The sequence below is a fragment of the Mobula hypostoma genome (assembly GCF_963921235.1).
Source record: "Mobula hypostoma chromosome 10 unlocalized genomic scaffold, sMobHyp1.1 SUPER_10_unloc_4, whole genome shotgun sequence".
NCBI lineage: Eukaryota > Metazoa > Chordata > Chondrichthyes > Myliobatiformes > Myliobatidae > Mobula > Mobula hypostoma.
The window spans coordinates 121,586-142,471 of NW_026948139.1; the positions used below are offsets into that span (position 1 = coordinate 121,586).

General features: G+C 50.7%; 1 protein-coding gene across 1 annotated transcript in view; it reads right to left on the reverse strand.

The window, feature by feature from the left end:
- Positions 1-15,597, reverse strand: part of LOC134341256 (FH1/FH2 domain-containing protein 3-like) — a 67,522-nt gene extending 51,925 nt beyond the window's left edge. Inside the window, exon 1 of the mRNA XM_063039113.1 lies at positions 14,865-15,597. Within this exon, the coding sequence (XP_062895183.1) occupies positions 14,865-15,314 (450 nt within the window). The 5' untranslated portion in view covers positions 15,315-15,597. The remainder of the gene's footprint in view (positions 1-14,864) is intronic.
- Positions 15,598-20,886: the final 5,289 nt, after the last annotated feature.

A 20,886-nucleotide genomic window follows, 5' to 3' on the forward strand; every position in this document is an offset into this window, starting at 1 on the left:
ATCTGTGTGCCTACCTAAACCACGTCCCTATCCCTCCATCCTCCTCACATCTGTGTGCCTACCTAAACCACATCCCTATCCCTCCATCCTCCTCACATCTGTGTGCCTACCTAAACCACATCCCTATCCCTCCATCCTCCTCACATCCGTGTGCCTACCTAAACCACATCCCTATCCCTCCATCCTCCTCACATCCGTGTGCCTACCTAAACCACGTCCCTATCCCTCCATCCTCCTCACATCTGTGTGCCTACATAAACCACGTCCATATCCCTCCATCCTCCTTGCATCTGTGTGCTTACCTAAACCACGTCCATATCCCTCCATCCTCCTCACATCTGTGTGCTTACCTAAACCACGTCCCTATCCCTCCATCCTCCTCACATCTGTGTGCCTACATAAACCACGTCCATATCCCTCCATCCTCCTTGCATCTGTGTGCTTACCTAAACCACGTCCATATGCCTCCATCCTCCTCACATCCGTGTGCCTACCTAAACCACGTCCCTATCCCTCCATCCTCCTCACATCTGTGTGCCTACATAAACCACATCCCTATCCCTCCATCCTCCTCACATCCGTGTGCCTACCTAAACCACGTCCCTATCCCTCCATCCTCCTCACATCTGTGTGCCTACCTAAACCACATCCCTATCCCTCCATCCTCCTCACATCCGTGTGCCTACCTAAACCACGTCCCTATCCCTCCATCCTCCTCACATCTGTGTGCCTACCTAAACCACGTCCCTATCCCTCCATCCTCCTCACATCTGTGTGCCTACATAACGACGTCCCTATCCCTCCATCCTCCTCAAATCTGTGTGCCTACCTAAACCACGTCCCTATCCCTCCATCCTCCTCACATCTGTGTGCCTACCTAAACCACGTCCCTATCCCTCCATCCTCCTCACATCTGTGTGCTTACCTAAACCACGTCCCTATCCCTCCATCCTCCTCACATCCGTGTGCCTACCTAAACCACATCCCTATCCCTCCATCCTCCTCACATCTGTGTGCTTACCTAAACCACGTCCATATCCCTCCATCCTCCTCACATCCGTGTGCTTACCTAAACCACGTCCCTATCCCTCCATCCTCCTCACATCTGTGTGCCTACCTAAACCACGTCCATATCCCTCCATCCTCCTCACATCTGTGTGCCTACCTAAACCACGTCCCTATCCCTCCATCCTCCTCACATCTGTGTGCCTACCTAAACCACATCCCTATCCCTCCATCCTCCTCACATCTGTGTGCCTACCTAAACCACGTCCATATCCCTCCATCCTCCTCACATCCGTGTGCCTACATAAACCACGTCCCTATCCCTCCATCCTCCTCACATCCGTGTGCCTACCTAAACCACGTCCCTATCCCTCCATCCTCCTCACATCTGTGTGCCTACCTAAACCACGTCCCTATCCCTCCATCCTCCTCACATCTGTGTGCCTACCTAAACCACGTCCCTATCCCTCCATCCTCCTCACATCTGTGTGCCTACCTAAACCACGTCCCTATCCCTCCATCCTCCTCACATCCGTGTGCCTACCTAAACCACGTCCCTATCCCTCCATCCTCCTCACATCCGTGTGCCTACCTAAACCACATCCCTATCCCTCCATCCTCCTCACATCCGTGTGCCTACATAAACCACGTCCATATCCCTCCATCCTCCTCACATCTGTGTGCCTACCTAAACCACGTCCCTATCCCTCCATCCTCCTCACATCTGTGTGCCTACATAAACCACGTCCCTATCCCTCCATCCTCCTCACATCTGTGTGCCTACCTAAACCACGTCCCTATCCCTCCATCCTCCTCACATCTGTGTGCCTACATAACGACGTCCCTATCCCTCCATCCTCCTCACATCCGTGTGCCTACCTAAACCACATCCCTATCCCTCCATCCTCCTCACATCTGTGTGCCTACCTAAACCACGTCCCTATCCCTCCATCCTCCTCACATCTGTGTGCCTACCTAAACCACGTCCCTATCCCTCCATCCTCCTCACATCTGTGTGCCTACCTAAACCACATCCCTATCCCTCCATCCTCCTCACATCTGTGTGCCTACCTAAACCACATCCCTATCCCTCCATCCTCCTCACATCTGTGTGCCTACCTAAACCACGTCCATATCCCTCCATCCTCCTCACATCCGTGTGCTTACCTAAACCACGTCCCTATCCCTCCATCCTCCTCACATCTGTGTGCCTACCTAAACCACATCCATATCCCTCCATCCTCCTCACATCTGTGTGCCTACCTAAACCACGTCCCTATCCCTCCATCCTCCTCACATCTGTGTGCCTACCTAAACCACATCCCTATCCCTCCATCCTCCTCACATCTGTGTGCCTACCTAAACCACATCCCTATCCCTCCATCCTCCTCACATCTGTGTGCCTACCTAAACCACATCCCTATCCCTCCATCCTCCTCACATCTGTGTGCTTACCTAAACCACATCCCTATCCCTCCATCCTCCTCACATCTGTGTGCCTACCTAAACCACGTCCCTATCCCTCCATCCTCCTCACATCTGTGTGCCTACCTAAACCACATCCCTATCCCTCCATCCTCCTCACATCTGTGTGCCTACCTAAACCACATCCCTATCCCTCCATCCTCCTCACATCTGTGTGCCTACCTAAACCACATCCCTATCCCTCCATCCTCCTCACATCCGTGTGCCTACCTAAACCACGTCCCTCTCCCTCCATCTTCCTCACATCCGTGTGCCTACCTAAACCACATCCCTATCCCTCCATCCTCCTCACATCTGTGTGCCTACCTAAACCACATCCCTATCCCTCCATCCTCCTCACATCTGTGTGCCTACCTAAACCACGTCCCTATCCCTCCATCCTCCTCACATCTGTGTGCTTACCTAAACCACGTCCATATCCCTCCATCCTCCTCACATCCGTGTGCCTACCTAAACCACGTCCCTATCCCTCCATCCTCCTCACATCTGTGTGCTTACCTAAACCACGTCCCTATCCCTCCATCCTCCTCACATCTGTGTGCCTACCTAAACCACATCCCTATCCCTCCATCCTCCTCACATCTGTGTGCTTACCTAAACCACGTCCATATCCCTCCATCCTCCTCACATCTGTGTGCCTACCTAAACCACGTCCCTATCCCTCCATCCTCCTCACATCTGTGTGCTTACCTAAACCACGTCCCTATCCCTCCATCCTCCTCACATCTGTGTGCCTACATAAACCACGTCCATATCCCTCCATCCTCCTCACATCTGTGTGCCTACATAAACCACGTCCATATCCCTCCATCCTCCTCACATCTGTGTGCCTACCTAAACCACGTCCCTATCCCTCCATCCTCCTCACATCTGTGTGCCTACCTAAACCACATCCCTATCCCTCCATCCTCCTCACATCTGTGTGCCTACCTAAACCACATCCCTATCCCTCCATCCTCCTCACATCTGTGTGCCTACCTAAACCACGTCCCTATCCCTCCATCCTCCTCACATCTGTGTGCCTACCTAAACCACGTCCCTATCCCTCCATCCTCCTCACATCCGTGTGCCTACCTAAACCACGTCCCTATCCCTCCATCCTCCTCACATCTGTGTGCCTACCTAAACCACATCCCTATCCCTCCATCCTCCTCACATCTGTGTGCCTACCTAAACCACATCCCTATCCCTCCATCCTCCTCACATCCGTGTGCCTACCTAAACCACGTCCCTATCCCTCCATCCTCCTCACATCCGTGTGCCTACCTAAACCACATCCCTATCCCTCCATCTGTCCTCACATCTGTGTGCCTACCTAAACCACGTCCCTATCCCTCCATCCTCCTCACATCTGTGTGCCTACCTAAACCACATCCCTATCCCTCCATCCTCCTCACATCTGTGTGCCTACCTAAACCACGTCCCTCTCCCTCCATCCTCCTCACATCTGTGTGCCTACCTAAACCACGTCCCTATCCCTCCATCCTCCTCACATCTGTGTGCCTACCTAAACCACATCCCTATCCCTCCATCCTCCTCACATCTGTGTGCCTACCTAAACCACGTCCCTCTCCCTCCATCCTCCTCACATCTGTGTGCCTACCTAAACCACGTCCCTATCCCTCCATCCTCCTCACATCTGTGTGCCTACCTAAACCACGTCCCTATCCCTCCATCCTCCTCACATCTGTGTGCCTACTAACCACGTCCCTATCCCTCCATCCTCCTCACATCTGTGTGCCTACCTAAACCACATCCCTATCCCTCCATCCTCCTCACATCTGTGTGCCTACCTAAACCACGTCCCTATCCCTCCATCCTCCTCACATCTGTGTGCCTACCTAAACCACATCCCTATCCCTCCATCCTCCTCACATCTGTGTGCCTACCTAAACCACGTCCCTATCCCTCCATCCTCCTCGCATCTGTGTGCCTACCTAAACCACGTCCCTATCCCTCCATCCTCCTCACATCTGTGTGCCTACCTAAACCACGTCCCTATCCCTCCATCCTCCTCACATCTGTGTGCCTACCTAAACCACGTCCCTATCCCTCCATCCTCCTCACATCTGTGTGCCTACCTAAACCACGTCCCTATCCCTCCATCCTCCTCACATCTGTGTGCCTACCTAAACCACGTCCCTATCCCTCCATCCTCCTCACATCTGTGTGCTTACCTAAACCACGTCCCTATCCCTCCATCCTCCTCACATCTGTGTGCCTACCTAAACCACATCCCTATCCCTCCATCCTCCTCACATCTGTGTGCCTACCTAAACCACGTCCCTATCCCTCCATCCTCCTCACATCTGTGTGCCTACCTAAACCACGTCCCTATCCCTCCATCCTCCTCGCATCTGTGTGCCTACCTAAACCACGTCCATATCCCTCCATCCTCCTCACATCTGTGTGCCTACCTAAACCACGTCCCTATCCCTCCATCCTCCTCACATCTGTGTGCTTACCTAAACCACGTCCCTATCCCTCCATCCTCCTCACATCTGTGTGCCTACCTAAACCACGTCCCTATCCCTCCATCCTCCTCACATCTGTGTGCCTACCTAAACCACGTCCATATCCCTCCATCCTCCTCACATCCGTGTGCCTACCTAAACCACATCCCTATCCCTCCATCTTCCTCACATCTGTGTGCCTACCTAAACCACATCCCTATCCCTCCATCCTCCTCACATCTGTGTGCCTACCTAAACCACGTCCCTATCCCTCCATCCTCCTCACATCTGTGTGCCTACCTAAACCACGTCCCTATCCCTCCATCCTCCTCACATCCGTGTGCCTACCTAAACCACATCCCTATCCCTCCATCTTCCTCACATCTGTGTGCCTACCTAAACCACGTCCCTCTCCCTCCATCCTCCTCACATCTGTGTGCCTACCTAAACCACATCCCTATCCCTCCATCCTCCTCACATCTGTGTGCCTACCTAAACCACGTCCCTATCCCTCCATCCTCCTCACATCTGTGTGCCTACCTAAACCACATCCCTATCCCTCCATCCTCCTCACATCTGTGTGCCTACCTAAACCACGTCCCTCTCCCTCCATCCTCCTCGCATCCGTGTGCCTACCTAAACCACGTCCCTATCCCTCCATCCTCCTCACATCCGTGTGCCTACCTAAACCACGTCCCTATCCCTCCATCCTCCTCACATCTGTGTGCCTACCTAAACCACGTCCCTATCCCTCCATCCTCCTCACATCTGTGTGCCTACCTAAACCACATCCCTATCCCTCCATCCTCCTCACATCTGTGTGCCTACCTAAACCACATCCCTATCCCTCCATCCTCCTCACATCCGTGTGCCTACCTAAACCACGTCCCTATCCCTCCATCCTCCTCACATCTGTGTGCCTACATAAACCACGTCCATATCCCTCCATCCTCCTCACATCTGTGTGCCTACCTAAACCACATCCCTATCCCTCCATCCTCCTCACATCTGTGTGCCTACCTAAACCACGTCCCTATCCCTCCATCCTCCTCGCATCTGTGTGCCTACCTAAACCACGTCCCTATCCCTCCATCCTCCTCACATCCGTGTGCCTACCTAAACCACGTCCCTATCCCTCCATCCTCCTCACATCCGTGTGCCTACCTAAACCACGTCCCTATCCCTCCATCCTCCTCGCATCTGTGTGCCTACCTAAACCACGTCCCTATCCCTCCATCCTCCTCACATCTGTGTGCCTACCTAAACCACGTCCATATCCCTCCATCCTCCTCGCATCTGTGTGCCTACCTAAACCACATCCCTATCCCTCCATCCTCCTCACATCTGTGTGCCTACCTAAACCACGTCCCTATCCCTCCATCCTCCTCACATCTGTGTGCCTACCTAAACCACGTCCCTATCCCTCCATCCTCCTCGCATCTGTGTGCCTACCTAAACCACGTCCCTATCCCTCCATCCTCCTCACATCCGTGTGCTTACCTAAACCACGTCCATATCCCTCCATCCTCCTCGCATCTGTGTGCCTACCTAAACCACATCCCTATCCCTCCATCCTCCTCACATCTGTGTGCCTACCTAAACCACGTCCCTATCCCTCCATCCTCCTCGCATCTGTGTGCCTACCTAAACCACGTCCCTATCCCTCCATCCTCCTTGCATCTGTGTGCTTACCTAAACCACGTCCCTCTCCCTCCATCCTCCTCACATCTGTGTGCTTACCTAAACCACGTCCCTATCCCTCCATCCTCCTCACATCCGTGTGCCTACCTAAACCACATCCCTATCCCTCCATCCTCCTCACATCTGTGTGCTTACCTAAACCACGTCCCTATCCCTCCATCCTCCTCACATCTGTGTGCCTACCTAAACCACATCCCTATCCCTCCATCCTCCTCACATCTGTGTGCCTACATAACGACGTCCCTATCCCTCCATCCTCCTCACATCTGTGTGCCTACATAACGACGTCCCTATCCCTCCATCCTCCTCACATCTGTGTGCCTACATAACGACGTCCCTATCCCTCCATCCTCCTCACATCTGTGTGCCTACCTAAACCACGTCCCTATCCCTCCATCCTCCTCACATCTGTGTGCCTACATAACGACGTCCCTATCCCTCCATCCTCCTCACATCTGTGTGCCTACCTAAACCACGTCCCTATCCCTCCATCCTCCTCACATCTGTGTGCTTACCTAAACCACATCCCTATCCCTCCATCCTCCTCACATCCGTGTGCCTACCTAAACCACATCCCTATCCCTCCATCCTCCTCACATCCGTGTGCCTACCTAAACCACATCCATATCCCTCCATCCTCCTCACATCCGTGTGCCTACCTAAACCACATCCCTATCCCTCCATCCTCCTCACATCTGTGTGCCTACCTAAACCACGTCCCTATCCCTCCATCCTCCTCACATCTGTGTGCCTACCTAAACCACGTCCCTATCCCTCCATCCTCCTCACATCCGTGTGCCTACCTAAACCACGTCCCTCTCCCTCCATACTCCTCGCATCTGTGTGCTTACCTAAACCACATCCCTATCCCTCCATCCTCCTTGAACCTACCCCCTCTCACCTTCAATCCATGCCCTCTGGTATTAAACATCTCAACCCTGCAAAACAGATACTCTCTGTCCACTCTATCTATGCCTCTCATAATCTTGTAAACCTCTGTCAGATCTCCCCTCAGCTTCCAGCACCCCAGAGAAAACAACCCAAGTTTAACCAGCCTCTCGTGATAGTGTATGCCCTCTAAACCAGACAGCATCCTGGTAATCCTCTCCAAAGCCTCAACATCCTTCCTGAGGCATCCAGAACTGTACACATTACTAAACATTAACAGAACGCGGGCTAAAGTGTGACAGTTACACAGAAAGTGCAGTGCAGGGAAACAATGGGTGCAAGGTCCTAACAAGGTGGATTATAAGGCCAAGAATCTAACTTGTCGTTCCAGGGAACCATTTAATAGTGTTATAACAGCGGGCAGAAGCTGTCCTTCATCCTGGTGGTCCATGTTTTCAGGCTTTTGTATCTCCTGCCCGACGGGAGAGGCGGGAAGTGAGGATGCCAGGGTTGAGTGAGGGATTTGATTAAGCTGGCTGCTTAGCCGAGGCAGTGAGAAGCGTTGACAGAGTCCGTGGAGAAGAGGTTAGTTTCTGTGGTGCACTGAGCTGTGTCCACAACTCTGCAGCTTCCTGCAAGAGAACGCTGGTTTAAGGGAAGGGTTAGAGGATGTGGAGGGGACTTGGGGCAGAATTCTTATTACCCAGAGGGTGATCGGAATGAGGGGCTGGTGGAGGCAGGGACTCTCAAGGTTAAGATGCGTCTTGGTCAGTAGAACCAGCACGGTTAAATACGATGGCCAGCATGGATGTGATGGGTCGAAGAGCCTGTTTCTGTGCTGTACACCCCTATGCAATTCCTGATTTCCACCAGAAATGGGAATGGTTCCTCTATTTTCTCCCTTAAATCCCTCCGCCAAATTTCCTCCCTCCCACAGAGAAACAACCCGCAGTTCCTCATCCTGGACCATAGGTGGCGAAGTGGTCAGCCGGAGACACGGGTTCAGTCCCTGCTTTCTGCATTGTCTCTGTAGAGTTTGCACACTCCCCCGTGGGTCGTCCATGTAGCACAACATCTTTCCTTCCACCCGTCTCCCAGGAGATGGTGTGGAGAGGAGGGGGTATAGTGGAAAAGGGAGGAAGGGTAAAGGAGAGGGAGAGAAATGGAAAGATGGGCAGAAAGAGACAAAGAAGAGAGAGAAGAAGATAAAGAGAGAAACGTACAAAAGAGGGAGAGACACAGCAGGTAAAAAGCAAGTCATGAACACTGAGATGCTGGAAATCCAGAGCAACACACTCAAAATGCTGGAGGAACTCAGCAGGTCAGGCAGCATCTATGAAGGGGAATAAACAGTCAGTGTTTAAGATCAAGACCCTTCATCAGTACTGGACAGGAAGAGGTCAGAAGCTAGAATGTAGTGGGGGAAGAGGAGGAAGATGCCCATCTTTCCCCTCACCTGGTCTCACGTATCACCTGCTGGCTTGTTCTCCTCCATCATCCCCTCCCTCCACCTTTTTATTGCAACTTCTTCCAATCCTGATGAAGGGTCTCGGCCTGAAGCATCCTCAGTTTATTCTCCTCCATAGATGCTGCCTGACCCGTTGAGTTCCTCCAGCAATTTGCGTGTGCTGCAGGTGAGAGGGATTGCCAGAGAGCGAGAGAAGGAGATGAAGGAATGCTAAGAGAAAGACAGATGTGACAGAGAGAGAAAGTGGGACAAAATAAGAGGAAGAGAGAGAGAGATGGATGAGAGAGAGTGTGGGACAAATAGAAAATATGTGTGAGAGGGATAGAGAGACAGAGAGGGTGGAGGGAAGAGGTGGGGTGATGAAGGACAGAGAGAGAGACCGGTGAGAGTGTGGGACAAAATAGAAAGTGTGTGAGAGAGAGGGATAGAGAGACAGAGGGGAAGAGGGGAAGATGAAGGAGAGATAGAGATAGAGAGGGAGAGTGGGACAAGCTGGATTGCATTCATCTGCAGTTGCAAGAGATGAGGAACTGCTGCGGGCTTGTTCTTGCAGAAACATGGCTCCAGGGCAACATCCCATCACCATCGACCTACAGGCCATGACACTCAGTGACTTAGACCCTATTATTTTTATTTTAAATATGCATTTTGTAATGATGTTTTTCTGTTATATTAATTATATATGCTATATGGTCTTATGCTATATGCCATATGGAAGCTTAAAGGTCTGAGGTGGATAAATCTCCTGGACCTGATGGAATACACCCTCAGGTTCAGAAGGAAGTAGCTGGAGAGATTGTGGAGGCATTAACGATGATTTTTCAAGAATCAATAGATTCTGGCATTGTACCAGATGACTGGAAAACTGCAAATGTTACTCCGCTATTTAAGAAGGATGGGAGGCAGCGGAAAGGAAACTATAGACCTGTTAGCCTGACATCAGTGGTTGGGAAGTTGTTGGAATCATTTGTTAGGAATGAGATTATGGAGTACTTGGAGGCAAATGACAAAATAGGCCAAAGCCAGCATGGTTTCCTGAAAGGAAAGTCCAGCCTGACAAACCTACTGCAATTCTTTGAGGAAATTACAAGCAGGGTAGACAAAGGAGATGCAGTAGATGTGGTGTACTTGGATTTTCAGAAGGTCTTTGACAAGGTGCTGCACATGAGGCTGCTTAGCAAGATAAGAGCCCATGGAATTACAGGGAAGTTACTAGCACGGGTGAAGCATTGGCTGGTTGGCAGAAAACAGAGAGTGGGAATAAAAGGATCCTATTCTGGCTGCCGGTTACAGGTGGAGTTCCATAGGGGTCGGTGTTGGGACCGCTGCTTTTTACGATGTATGTCAATAATTTGGATTATGGTATTAATGGATTTGTGGCTATATCTGCCGATGATACAAAGATAGGTGGAGGAACAGGTAGTGTTGAGGAAACAGGGAGCCTGCAGAGAGACTTAGATTGTTTAGGGGTATCGGCAAAGAGGTGGCAAATGAAATACAATGTTGGAAAGTGTGTGGTCATGCACTTTTGTGGAAGAAATAAACGGGCAGACTATTATTTAGATGGGGAGAGAATTCAAAATGCAGAGATGCAAAGGCACTTGGGAGTTCTTGTGCAAGGTATCCTAAAGGTTAACCTCCAGGTTGAGTTGGTTGTGAAGAAGGTGAATGCAATGTTGGCATTCATTTCTGGAGGTATAGAATATAAGAGCAGGGATGTGATGTTGAGGCTCTATAAGGCACTCATGTGACCACATTTGAAGCATTGTGTGCAATTTTGGGCTCCTTATTTTAGAAAGGATATACTGACATTGGAGAGGGTTCAGAGAAGATTCATGATACCCCCACAAATGAAAACAATTCAATTATATTCTGAAGTACCTGGTTATAAAATCAACTGCAATAAATCTGAGGCTATGCCAGTGTCAAAGTTGTGTTATTCAAATTCAGTATCTCAGTTTAATTTCAGATGGGTGCCAGTTGGAATGAAGTATCTGGGGGTCAAACTCAGTCAGAATTTGGATGAAATAATCACTTTAAATTATGACCCATTATTGAGTAGGATAAGAAATAATCTGGATAAGTGGGGGGCACTGAGACTGTCACTCTGGGGTAAAGTCAATGTAGTTAAAATGGTCACAGCACCTCAGTTTAATTATCTTTCTATGAAGCTTCCTTTAAGTATATCAGATTTGATCTACAAGCAATACAACAAAATTATCAGTAATTTTCTACGAGATAAGAAGAAGCCCAGAATTAAAATGAGTAAGATGTGTATGTCCAGGGACATGGGTGGGCTCAGTCTACCAGACGTCAGGGCATATAAATTATCCTTTGAAATGACAAAATTAGCTAAACATTGGGACAGGGCTGATATTGATTTAGATTGGGTAATTATAGAATGGAGCCTGGCTGCACAACATTCACCCCTTACATCCTTTCACAACATGTGGAAAACAAGACTAATCTAAATCCTGTACTCTTTCACTGAAGGAGTGTGTGAAGTACAATTCATAAAGCTAGTAGAATGTCACATTTAAACCAGTTATACTCCTCGCTCTGGAATAACCCTGAGATATGCATTGGGAAAAGAATGGTGTACTGGAAGGAATGGAAGTTTAGAGGTGTAAATACAGTCGGTGATCTCTATAAGAATGGGATTTTTATGTCATATGTGGATCTGCAGAGGAAATATAACTTTGTAGATAAAGGGAATTTTTAGAAGTATTTGCAAATAAGACATTGCGTTAGTTGCATATTCAAGAATGGTGACCCACAAAGTAACTCTTTAACTGAATACTTACGTTACCACGGTAAGTTCATAAAGCATCTGTGTTTCATAAAATATCCAAGCATTCTGTGGGTGAATCGTGTAACAATCTCAAAGCAGTGTGGCAGAAGGATCTTGGAAGCGATATTGAAGATATCAATATATCAAGTGGTCAAATATTTTATCAAATGTGGGTAGACATATTAGGGAAGCGAGAGGGAAATTTATTCAGTGTAATGTAGTACACTGATATTATTGGACACCAGCTAAACTCTACAAAATGCGGACTGTTAATAATAATTTATGCTGGAAATGTAAAAATGAGGTGGGCACATATTTTCACATGATTTGGGAGTGTTCTATGGTTCGTCCATTTTGGTGTAGAGTTCTTGATCTATTGGGGAGTTGGTCGGGTTCCACACTGCCCATGGCTTTGTCTCTTGGGTGATGGGACAATGATACCTAATGTAAACAATGATAAATTTACTATTTTAAAGGTGGGTCTCATCACAGTTGCAAGAATTATATTGCAAAACTGGAAAAAAAACGAGATGTCCCACTGTGAGGGAATGGACTGAGGAAATGATTACGATTTCATCATATGATCACGTGTTGGGAAGAATTAACAGTGAGGGGAAAAGTGCAAGATGCATGGGATCAATTTTGGTTGTATGTTAATTTAAACTTAAATTAGAACTTCTTTCTGTTTCTAAGTTTTATTTGTTTCCCTGTCAGGGGATGGCTGTGTAAATATGCTGTACTGTATCTGCTCTATGATATGCTGTGCTGCTTTGGAAAATAAGAATAAATAATAATAAAGTTTGAATTACTAAAAAAAAAGAGAAGATTCACGAGAATGTTTGTAAGAATGAAAGGGTTACTGTATGAGGAACGTCTGGCAGCTCTTGGGCTGTACTCCCTGGAGTTCAGGAGAATGAGGGGGGATTCCGAATGTTAAAAGGCCTGAACAGATTAGATATGGCAAAGTTATTTCCCATGGTAGGGGATTTTAGGACAAGAGGGTATGACTTCAGGATTAAAGGACATCCTTTTAGAACTGAGATGTGGAGAAATTACTTTAGTCAGAGAGTGGTAAATCTGTGGAATTTGTTGCCACTAGTGGCTGTGGAGGCCAAGTCATTGGGTGTATTTAAGGCAGAGATAGATAGATTTTTGATTAGCTAGGGCATCAAAGGGTATGAGGTGAAAGCAGGGGAGTGGGGATGACTGGAAGAATTAGATCAGCCCGTGATTGAATGGTGGAGCCTACTTTTGCTCCCATACCTTATGGTCTTATATGTTCTGAAAGAGGTGGCTGAAAGAGTTTGAAGAGGCATTAGTAAGGATCGTTCAAGAATCACTAGATCCTGGAACAGTTCCAGAAGACTGGAAAATTGCGAATATCACTCCACTCTTCAAGAAGGGAGAAAGGCAGAAGAAAGGAAATTATAGGCCAGCTAGTCTGACCTAAGTGGTTAGGAAGATGTTGGAGTCAATTGTTAAGGATGTGGTTTCAGGGTCATTGAAGGCACCTGATAGAATAGGTCATAGTCAGCGTGGTTTCCTCAAGGGAAAATCTTGCCTGACAAATCTGTTGGACAAACAGGATAGACAAATGATGCTGTGTACTTGGATTTTCAGAAGGCCTTTGTCAAGGTGCCACATCTGAGGCTGCTTAAGTTAAGAGCCTTTGGTTTTACAGGAAAGATACTAGCATGGGTGAAACATTGGCTGATTGCAGGAGGCAAGGGATGGGATTAAAGGAAGCCTTTTCTGCTTGGCTGTTGATGACTAGTAGCGTTTCACAGAGGTTTGTGTTGGAACTGCTTCCATTTGCATTATATGTCAATGACTTGCACGAGGCAATTGATGGCTTTGTGGCCAAGTTTGCAGACAATGCAAAGATACGTGCAGGGGCAGGTCGTCTTCAGGAAGTAGAACAGCCACAGAAGGGCAGATTAGGAGAATGGGCAAAGAAATGGCTGATGGAATACAGTGTTGGGAAGTGTATGGTCATGCACTTTGGCAGAAGAAATGAAAGGGTTGAGTATTTTAAATGGAGAGAACATTAAAAAATCTGAGGTACAAACGGACTTGGGAGTCCTTGTGCAGGATTTCCTGAAGGTTACTTTGCAGGTTGAGTCTGTGATGAAGAAGGCAAATGCAACGTTTGGCATTAATTTCAAAAGGACTAGAATATAAAAGCTAGGATGTAATGTTGAGACTGTATAGAGCACTGGCGAGGCCTCACTTGGAGTATTGTAAGAAGTTTATGTAAAAAAAGGATATGCTGAAACTGGAAAGGGTTCAAAGGAGGTTCGCGAAAATGATTCCAGGATTGAAAGGCTTGTCATATGAGGGTTTTTCTACTCACAGGAATTCAGAAGAATGAAGGGTAGCCTCATTGAAACCTATGGAGTGGTGAAAGGCCTTAACAGAGTTAATGTGGAGAGGATGTTCCCTGTAGTGGGCGAGTATATGACCAAAGAATAGAGGGGTGTCCTTTTTAGAACGGAGATGAAGAGGAATTTCTTCAGCCAGAGAGTGCTGTATCTGTGGAATTCGTTGTCACAGGTGGCTGTGGAGGCCAAGTCGTTGTGTACACGTACAGAAAGCCCAAGCTGATAGATTCTTGATCGGTCAGGGCATGAAGGGGTAGTGGGAGAAGGCAGGAGAGTGGGGCCGAGAGGGAAAATGGATCGGCCATGATGAAATGGCAGAACAGACTGGATGGCCCAAATGGCCTGATTGTGCTGCCATATCGTATGGTCTAATGCTGAGTGTGACTGTCGGTGCGGTGTTTGCAGGCTAGCTGTAAGCACGGGTACGGTGAAATATCAATTAAACGAACAAAATAGAAAGGGGGGGACGAAAAGCAAGTGAGAAACGGGAGGATGTTTGAGCCAGAAAACAGAGAAAGGGGGGCTGGGAGAGGGGGCTAGAGTGGGGAGAGAGAAGGAGGTGGGGGGAGAGGAGGGTGTGCGGCCAACCCTGCTGTAAGAGACGGCGTGGAGATTGGGCGCCGTCCTCTCTCCCTCGATGCGTTGATGCGAAGATGCTGGTGGGGGTAGGGGGAGTGGCGCCCCGACCTTACCTGGGGGTGCTGGGGGTCCCCGACGCTGCGTTGGAAGAGTTCCCGCAGCCTCTCCGTGTCCAGGGCCACGGGTTGCAGCCCGTCCCAGATGGTGGCGGGTCCGAAGCGGCTGAACTTGGGCTGGGCGGGCAGCTCGGCGATGCCCTTCCAGTGCAGCCTGCGGGTGCCCCTGCCTCCGCCGGTCCTGGGGGTCGCGCCGGCGAGGGGAGGGGGGGGAGGGAGAGGGGGAGGGGGCGGGGGTCCGTTCCCCTGCGTCGGGCACGGAGTGGCGCCGTCGGACCGGGGGTGTCCTTCGCCCTCCTCTTCCTCCTCCCGCAGGTCGCTAAAGTCCAGGGTCTTCAACCGCAGCTCCCTGGCGCTCCCCAGCAGGACGTCCCACAGCTGTTCCAAGCCTCTCCTAGCCTCGGGCACCCCATCTCCGTCCTGGGACTCGGCAGCCCCCGTCTTCATCCTGGCCAGGATCGGGAATGGAGTGCTGGGGTGTTGACAGAGGCTGGAGTAAGGTGGAGGGCGAGGAGCCTATTGGGCGGGGAAATGGTGGCGGGATGGGGGGGAGGCGCGGTGGTTCTCGCCGCCGGTTTACATCAGTCCGATGCGTTTTCATCCTCTCCCCTGGGGTTCCCAGAGACTGCTAGCCCTCCTCCCTGTGATTCGGGAAGCGCGGGTGGTCTCGGAGGTGGTTAAGGTTTCCTGTCTGCCGGGGCACACCCGCTCCGTCTCCATCACTAGCGTGTGTGAGACCGGGGACAGGGCTGGTCACTCACACATCTTCACCACCCACAACCCCCCTCCCACACACACACACAGACACACACTCCCATACACACACATACCTACACACTCACACTCACTCTCTCACACACACACTCACACTCCCACACACACACTCACATATACACTCACACTCCCACACACACATACCCACACACACTCACACACACACACAGAGACTCACACACACACACTCTCTCTCACGCACACATACCCACACACACTCACACTCTCGCACACTCACACACACACACACTCACTCTCTCACACACACACTCACTCACTCACACACTCCCATACACACACATACCCACACACACTCACACTCTCACACACACTCACACATACCCACACACACTCACACTCTCTCACACACACTCACTCACACACTCTCATACACACATACCCACACACACAGAGAGACTCACACACACACTCACACTCTCACACACACACTCACACTCTCACTCACACACTCCCATACACACACATACCCACACACACTCACACTCTCTCACACACACTCACACACACATACCCACACACACTCACACTCTCTCACACACACTCACACACTCTCATACACACACATACCCACACACACTCACACTCTCTCACACACACTCTCACACACACTCACACACACTCACACTCTCACACACACAGAGAGACTCACACACACACTCACACACACTCCCATACACACACACTCACACACTCACTCACACACACACACTCACACTCACACACTCACTCACTCACACACACCCATACCCCCACACACTCACATTACCTCTACCCGTGCGTCTTTCTATCTCTCTATGCCTCTCTCCTTCTTAATCCTTGTGTGTTCTCGTTTTCCTCTCTCTCCTTCACCATTTCTCTATCCAGCTCTGTGTCCCTGCCCCTTTCTCGTCACTCTCTGCACGTTTCTCTCTCTCTATTTGCCCCTCTCTCTCCATCTACCTTTCCACTTTTCTACCTAGTTTTCCTCTCTTCTCTCTCTCTCCTTCCCCTCTTTGTTTCTCCATCTCCCGCTCTCTCTCTCCATATCTCATCCTCTCCCCCTCACGCTACCTCCGCTCATCGCCCCTCACTCTATCTCGCCCTCTCGCTCATCTCCCCTTCCTCCCACCTTTCCCGTGTCTCCCTTCTCTCCTCCTTTTATCCTTATCTGTCCTCCCTCCCTTTGTCTGCTCTCTCCCCTCACTTCCAGTCCCCCCCTCTCTCTCTGTTTCTCACACTCCCCACCGTCGCCTCTCCTTCTCTCTCCCTTTGCTCATCAGCCTGTTCCTCCAGAAACATTGCCTCCATCCCACCTGCCTTCTCTCTCCGCAGAGCCAGGGAGGTCGGGTGGGGGTGCTGGGCAGTAAGGTAGACAGTGACTGACCGGGTTGTGGGGGGGAGTGAGGGGGAGGGGAGATAGGAGAACGGAGAAGGGCGAAAAGGAGGGGAGGGGAAATGGAGGAACGAGCAGTGGGGAGAGAGAGGAATGGAGATGGAAAGGGACGGGACAGAATGAGAGGCATCCGGGATAGCCAGTGAGGCGTAGGGATGAGGAGGGCAGGGAAGGTGGGAGTGAGAGGGTTAAAGTTGAGGTGATTTCAGCAGCTGGGAGAAGGTCACACTTTGGCACAGAACACTGATAAGCAGTGAGTAAACAGGAGGGAACAATAATTACACCATCCATCACAGATAATGGCCTAAATTACTCTCACGGCAGTAAACACACCCTCTCAAGGGACGGGACAGAGAGAGGCCGGGACACGAAAACAGACTCGCTCCTTCCCTCCCTCTCACTCGTTCCATCTTCCTCTCTCTCTGTCTGTATCGTCCTCTCCAACTCTCTCCCTGAGTTCCTCTCTTATCTCCCTTTCCCTCCCTCGCTCCCTGTCTTTTCTTCATGTATCCCTCCCCGCCTCTTCATCTCTACTCCTCCCCCGTTCATTCTATCCCTCTCCCGTTCATTCTCCCTCTCCCTCTCCCCGTCATACTCACTCTGTCATACTCTCCCTGTCCGTCTCTCTCTGTATCCCTCTCATTGTCTCTCTCACACTCCCCCATTCATTGTTAGTCCCCACCTCCCCCTCCCTCTCTCACTCTCTCACACACACATACACACACACACACATTTTCTGCTTCACCCTCCCTGTCCCTCTCTCACACCGCACCTCTGTACCCTGCCTTTCCCTCTACCTTCCCCACTCTCTCCTCCACACACAGGGCTGTGGACTGATCGCCCGTGACTGAGTCCAGTCCTCGGCTGGAGTTATATCACGAAGTAAATCAGTACTATCTGCCTGTTCTAAACACGGGCAACCCGCTCTTACGCGCCCGCTGCCCGTTTCACCGCTGGCGATTGGGGCAGCAATGAACATCCTCCATCTCATGGCTTCCTTCACCCTGTCAGTAGCTCCCTCGCGGTTTTCACTGCTGTCAGTCAGGCAAGTCCCGGGCGGAGACTCGGGAAGGATTCTTCACTGCTGTTTCCACAACAGTTTTGTTTCACCAGTCGGGGTTGTTAGCCCGGAGCTGAACCCCCGAACCTGGAAGACCCGTGGACCGCTCTTACTCTGGCCTCTGCCCTTTGACCTGTTTGCCACGGGTGACCCCAGCAAGATCCAAAGCACAAAGCCCTGACTCCAGCCAACATAGCTCTCCGGGTTATTGAGACACGCGAGCCCTCAAAGACTATGACAAGTTTGTGGTCCCCTTGCAGGGCAGAACCCGCTAACATTTGCTTTATTGTTGGAAAATGCTAACCCAGATTTAAAATGGAGCCCAAGTTCTCCTACGTTAATGGGACACCCCACCTCGGCAGGGCCTGCTAATTCCCTGGCTAAACCTCTGCTATGCTTCTCGTACCTGTCCTGCCTCCTCTTGAACCCCTTCTTCCTCCGAGCCCCGGGTCGGTGGCTGTGGAGATCACGGGGGTCGGGGGTGGGGGCCTTCCTGAATGGGAATCTTTTCCTAAAACTGTGACCTCGTCACCGACAAGAAGCTGATCCTGTTGAAGTTCACTTTTTCGGGGTGTGAATCTGGCCCGGAGCTGAGAGCTGGCAGATTCGTGTCCCCCCACTCCTACACACCGTAGCGGCCCGATCTCTCTCTCTCCCACCCCGGCTCCTGGCCATCCCCGCCGGCACTCATTGTCCCTGGACGCTGACTCTCTGTGTCCCTGTCTGAGGGGTATCATATCCCTGCGTGTGTTGGGTGTGGGTGAAAGTGGGGAGCACCAGTGCCCGCAGATGCCCCCCCCCCCACCTCCACCATCGCCACTGGCAAAAGCTCTCTTTCACTATGCCGGACGCCGGCTCACCGTTCTCAGGGGGATTAATGTATCCGGATTACATTCCTCCCGGCGTTATGCAGGGCATTTCAGAATCACGGGATCAGTGCTGCAGTGAAGGGATTCATCTCCTTCCCCCCGCCCCCCGAACCCGTTCTCCTCGCCCCCATCCTCCCACATCCCCAGATCCCCCTAGGGAGGGACCGGAGCCCTTAGGGGAAACCCCACGAGGGTCACAGAGAGACTGTGGCGAGCAGCTTCAAGTTCATGTGACAATGTCTATCCGGGTCCAGTACATGGATACAACCTTGAGCAAGGCGCCCCTTCCTCTCTACTTTCGTACAGCTTGATCTCCACCGCCATCAGATCCCGGAATCTCCAAATCCTCAACCCTCCTTCTCCCTTTCCCCCTTTCTCTTCCCCTCATCCTCTCTCACTCCTCTCCCTCACTCTCCTCTCTTTTTCTCCCCTTCCCCTCTCTTCCTCTCCCCTCTGTCTTCCCCTCTCCCCCTCCCTTTCTCCTCTCCTCTCTCTCTTCCCCTCTCCCTCCCTCCCTCCCTCTCTTTCTCCCCCTCCCTCTCTCCCTTTCTTTCCCTCTCCTCTCTGCCTTTTCCTTCTCTCCCTCTCTTTTTATCTCCCTCTCCGCCCTCTCTCTCTCTTTTCCCCTTTCTCTCTCTCTTCCCCCTCTCCCTCTCAATCTTGCTGTTTATTTATTTATAAACTAGTACTGTTTATTTTGCTCGTTGGCAAATTGCATATAATTAATATTAATCTAAGTTTACGTTACCATGTTTGTCCTCTTAATTTGCTGTTCATATAAACCTAATCTTCTCGACATTCTTACCCTGATCGTGGTATGCTGCAGCAACAATAAACTTAGAAGGCGCTGTTGGAAGTGTCCCTGCTCATTACATCACGGCCTGGTATGCGCAGAGAGCGGCTGAATTTGCCCCGGTATGTCATGGGCATGCCCCGTGATGTACTGGGCAGAATCTCCTGCCGGTGGAGGGCAGATACCACCCCGCCCCCTCCCCCTCCATCTGTAGTATCTACAAAGGGGCATGGTCTCATTGTAGATCCCCACCCCCGGGCCGCGCCATCTTCTCACTGCCACCATCGGGCAGGAGATACAGAAGCCTGAAGTCCCATTCCGCCAGGTTCAGCTACCCCCCCCGCCCCACCACTGCAACCATTCGGTTCCTGAACCAGCCAGCACAACCCGAATCACTTCCTCAGCACAGCCAGACTTTGCACTAAAATGGACAGCTTTCTGTTCTAATTGTGTACTTCTTTTGTAAAAAAAAAGTGTATTATTGACGCAACCATGAGGAGATCTGCAGATGCTGTAATTTCAAGCAACACACATCAAAGTTGCTGGTGAACGCAGCAGGCCAGGCAGCATCTCTAGGAAGAGGTGCAGTCGACGTTTCGGGCCGAGACCCTTCGTCAGGACGAACTGAAGGAAGAGTGAGGAAGGGATTTGAAAGTTGGAGGGGGAGGGCGAGATCCAAAATGATAGGAGAAGACAGGAGGGGGAGGGATGGAGCCGAGAGCTGGACAGGTGATAGGCAAAAGGGATATGAGAGGATCAGGAGACAGGAGGCCCAGGGAGAAAGACAAGGGGGGGGGAATACCCAGAGGATGGGCAAGGGGTATAGTCAGAGGGACAGAGGGAGAAAAAGGAGAGTGAGAGAAAGAATGCGTGTATATAAATAAATAACGGATGGGGTACGAGGGAGAGGTGGGGCCTTAGCGGAAGTTAGAGAAGTCAATGTTCATGCCATCAGGTTGGAGGCTACCCAGACGGAATATAAGGTGTTGTTCCTCCAACCTGAGTGTGGCTTCAACTTGACAGTAAAGGAGGCCGTGGATAGACACATCAGAATGGGAATGGGCCTTCTATACATTGGCGAGACCCGACACAGACTGGGAGATCGTTTTGCTGAACACCTACGCTCGTCC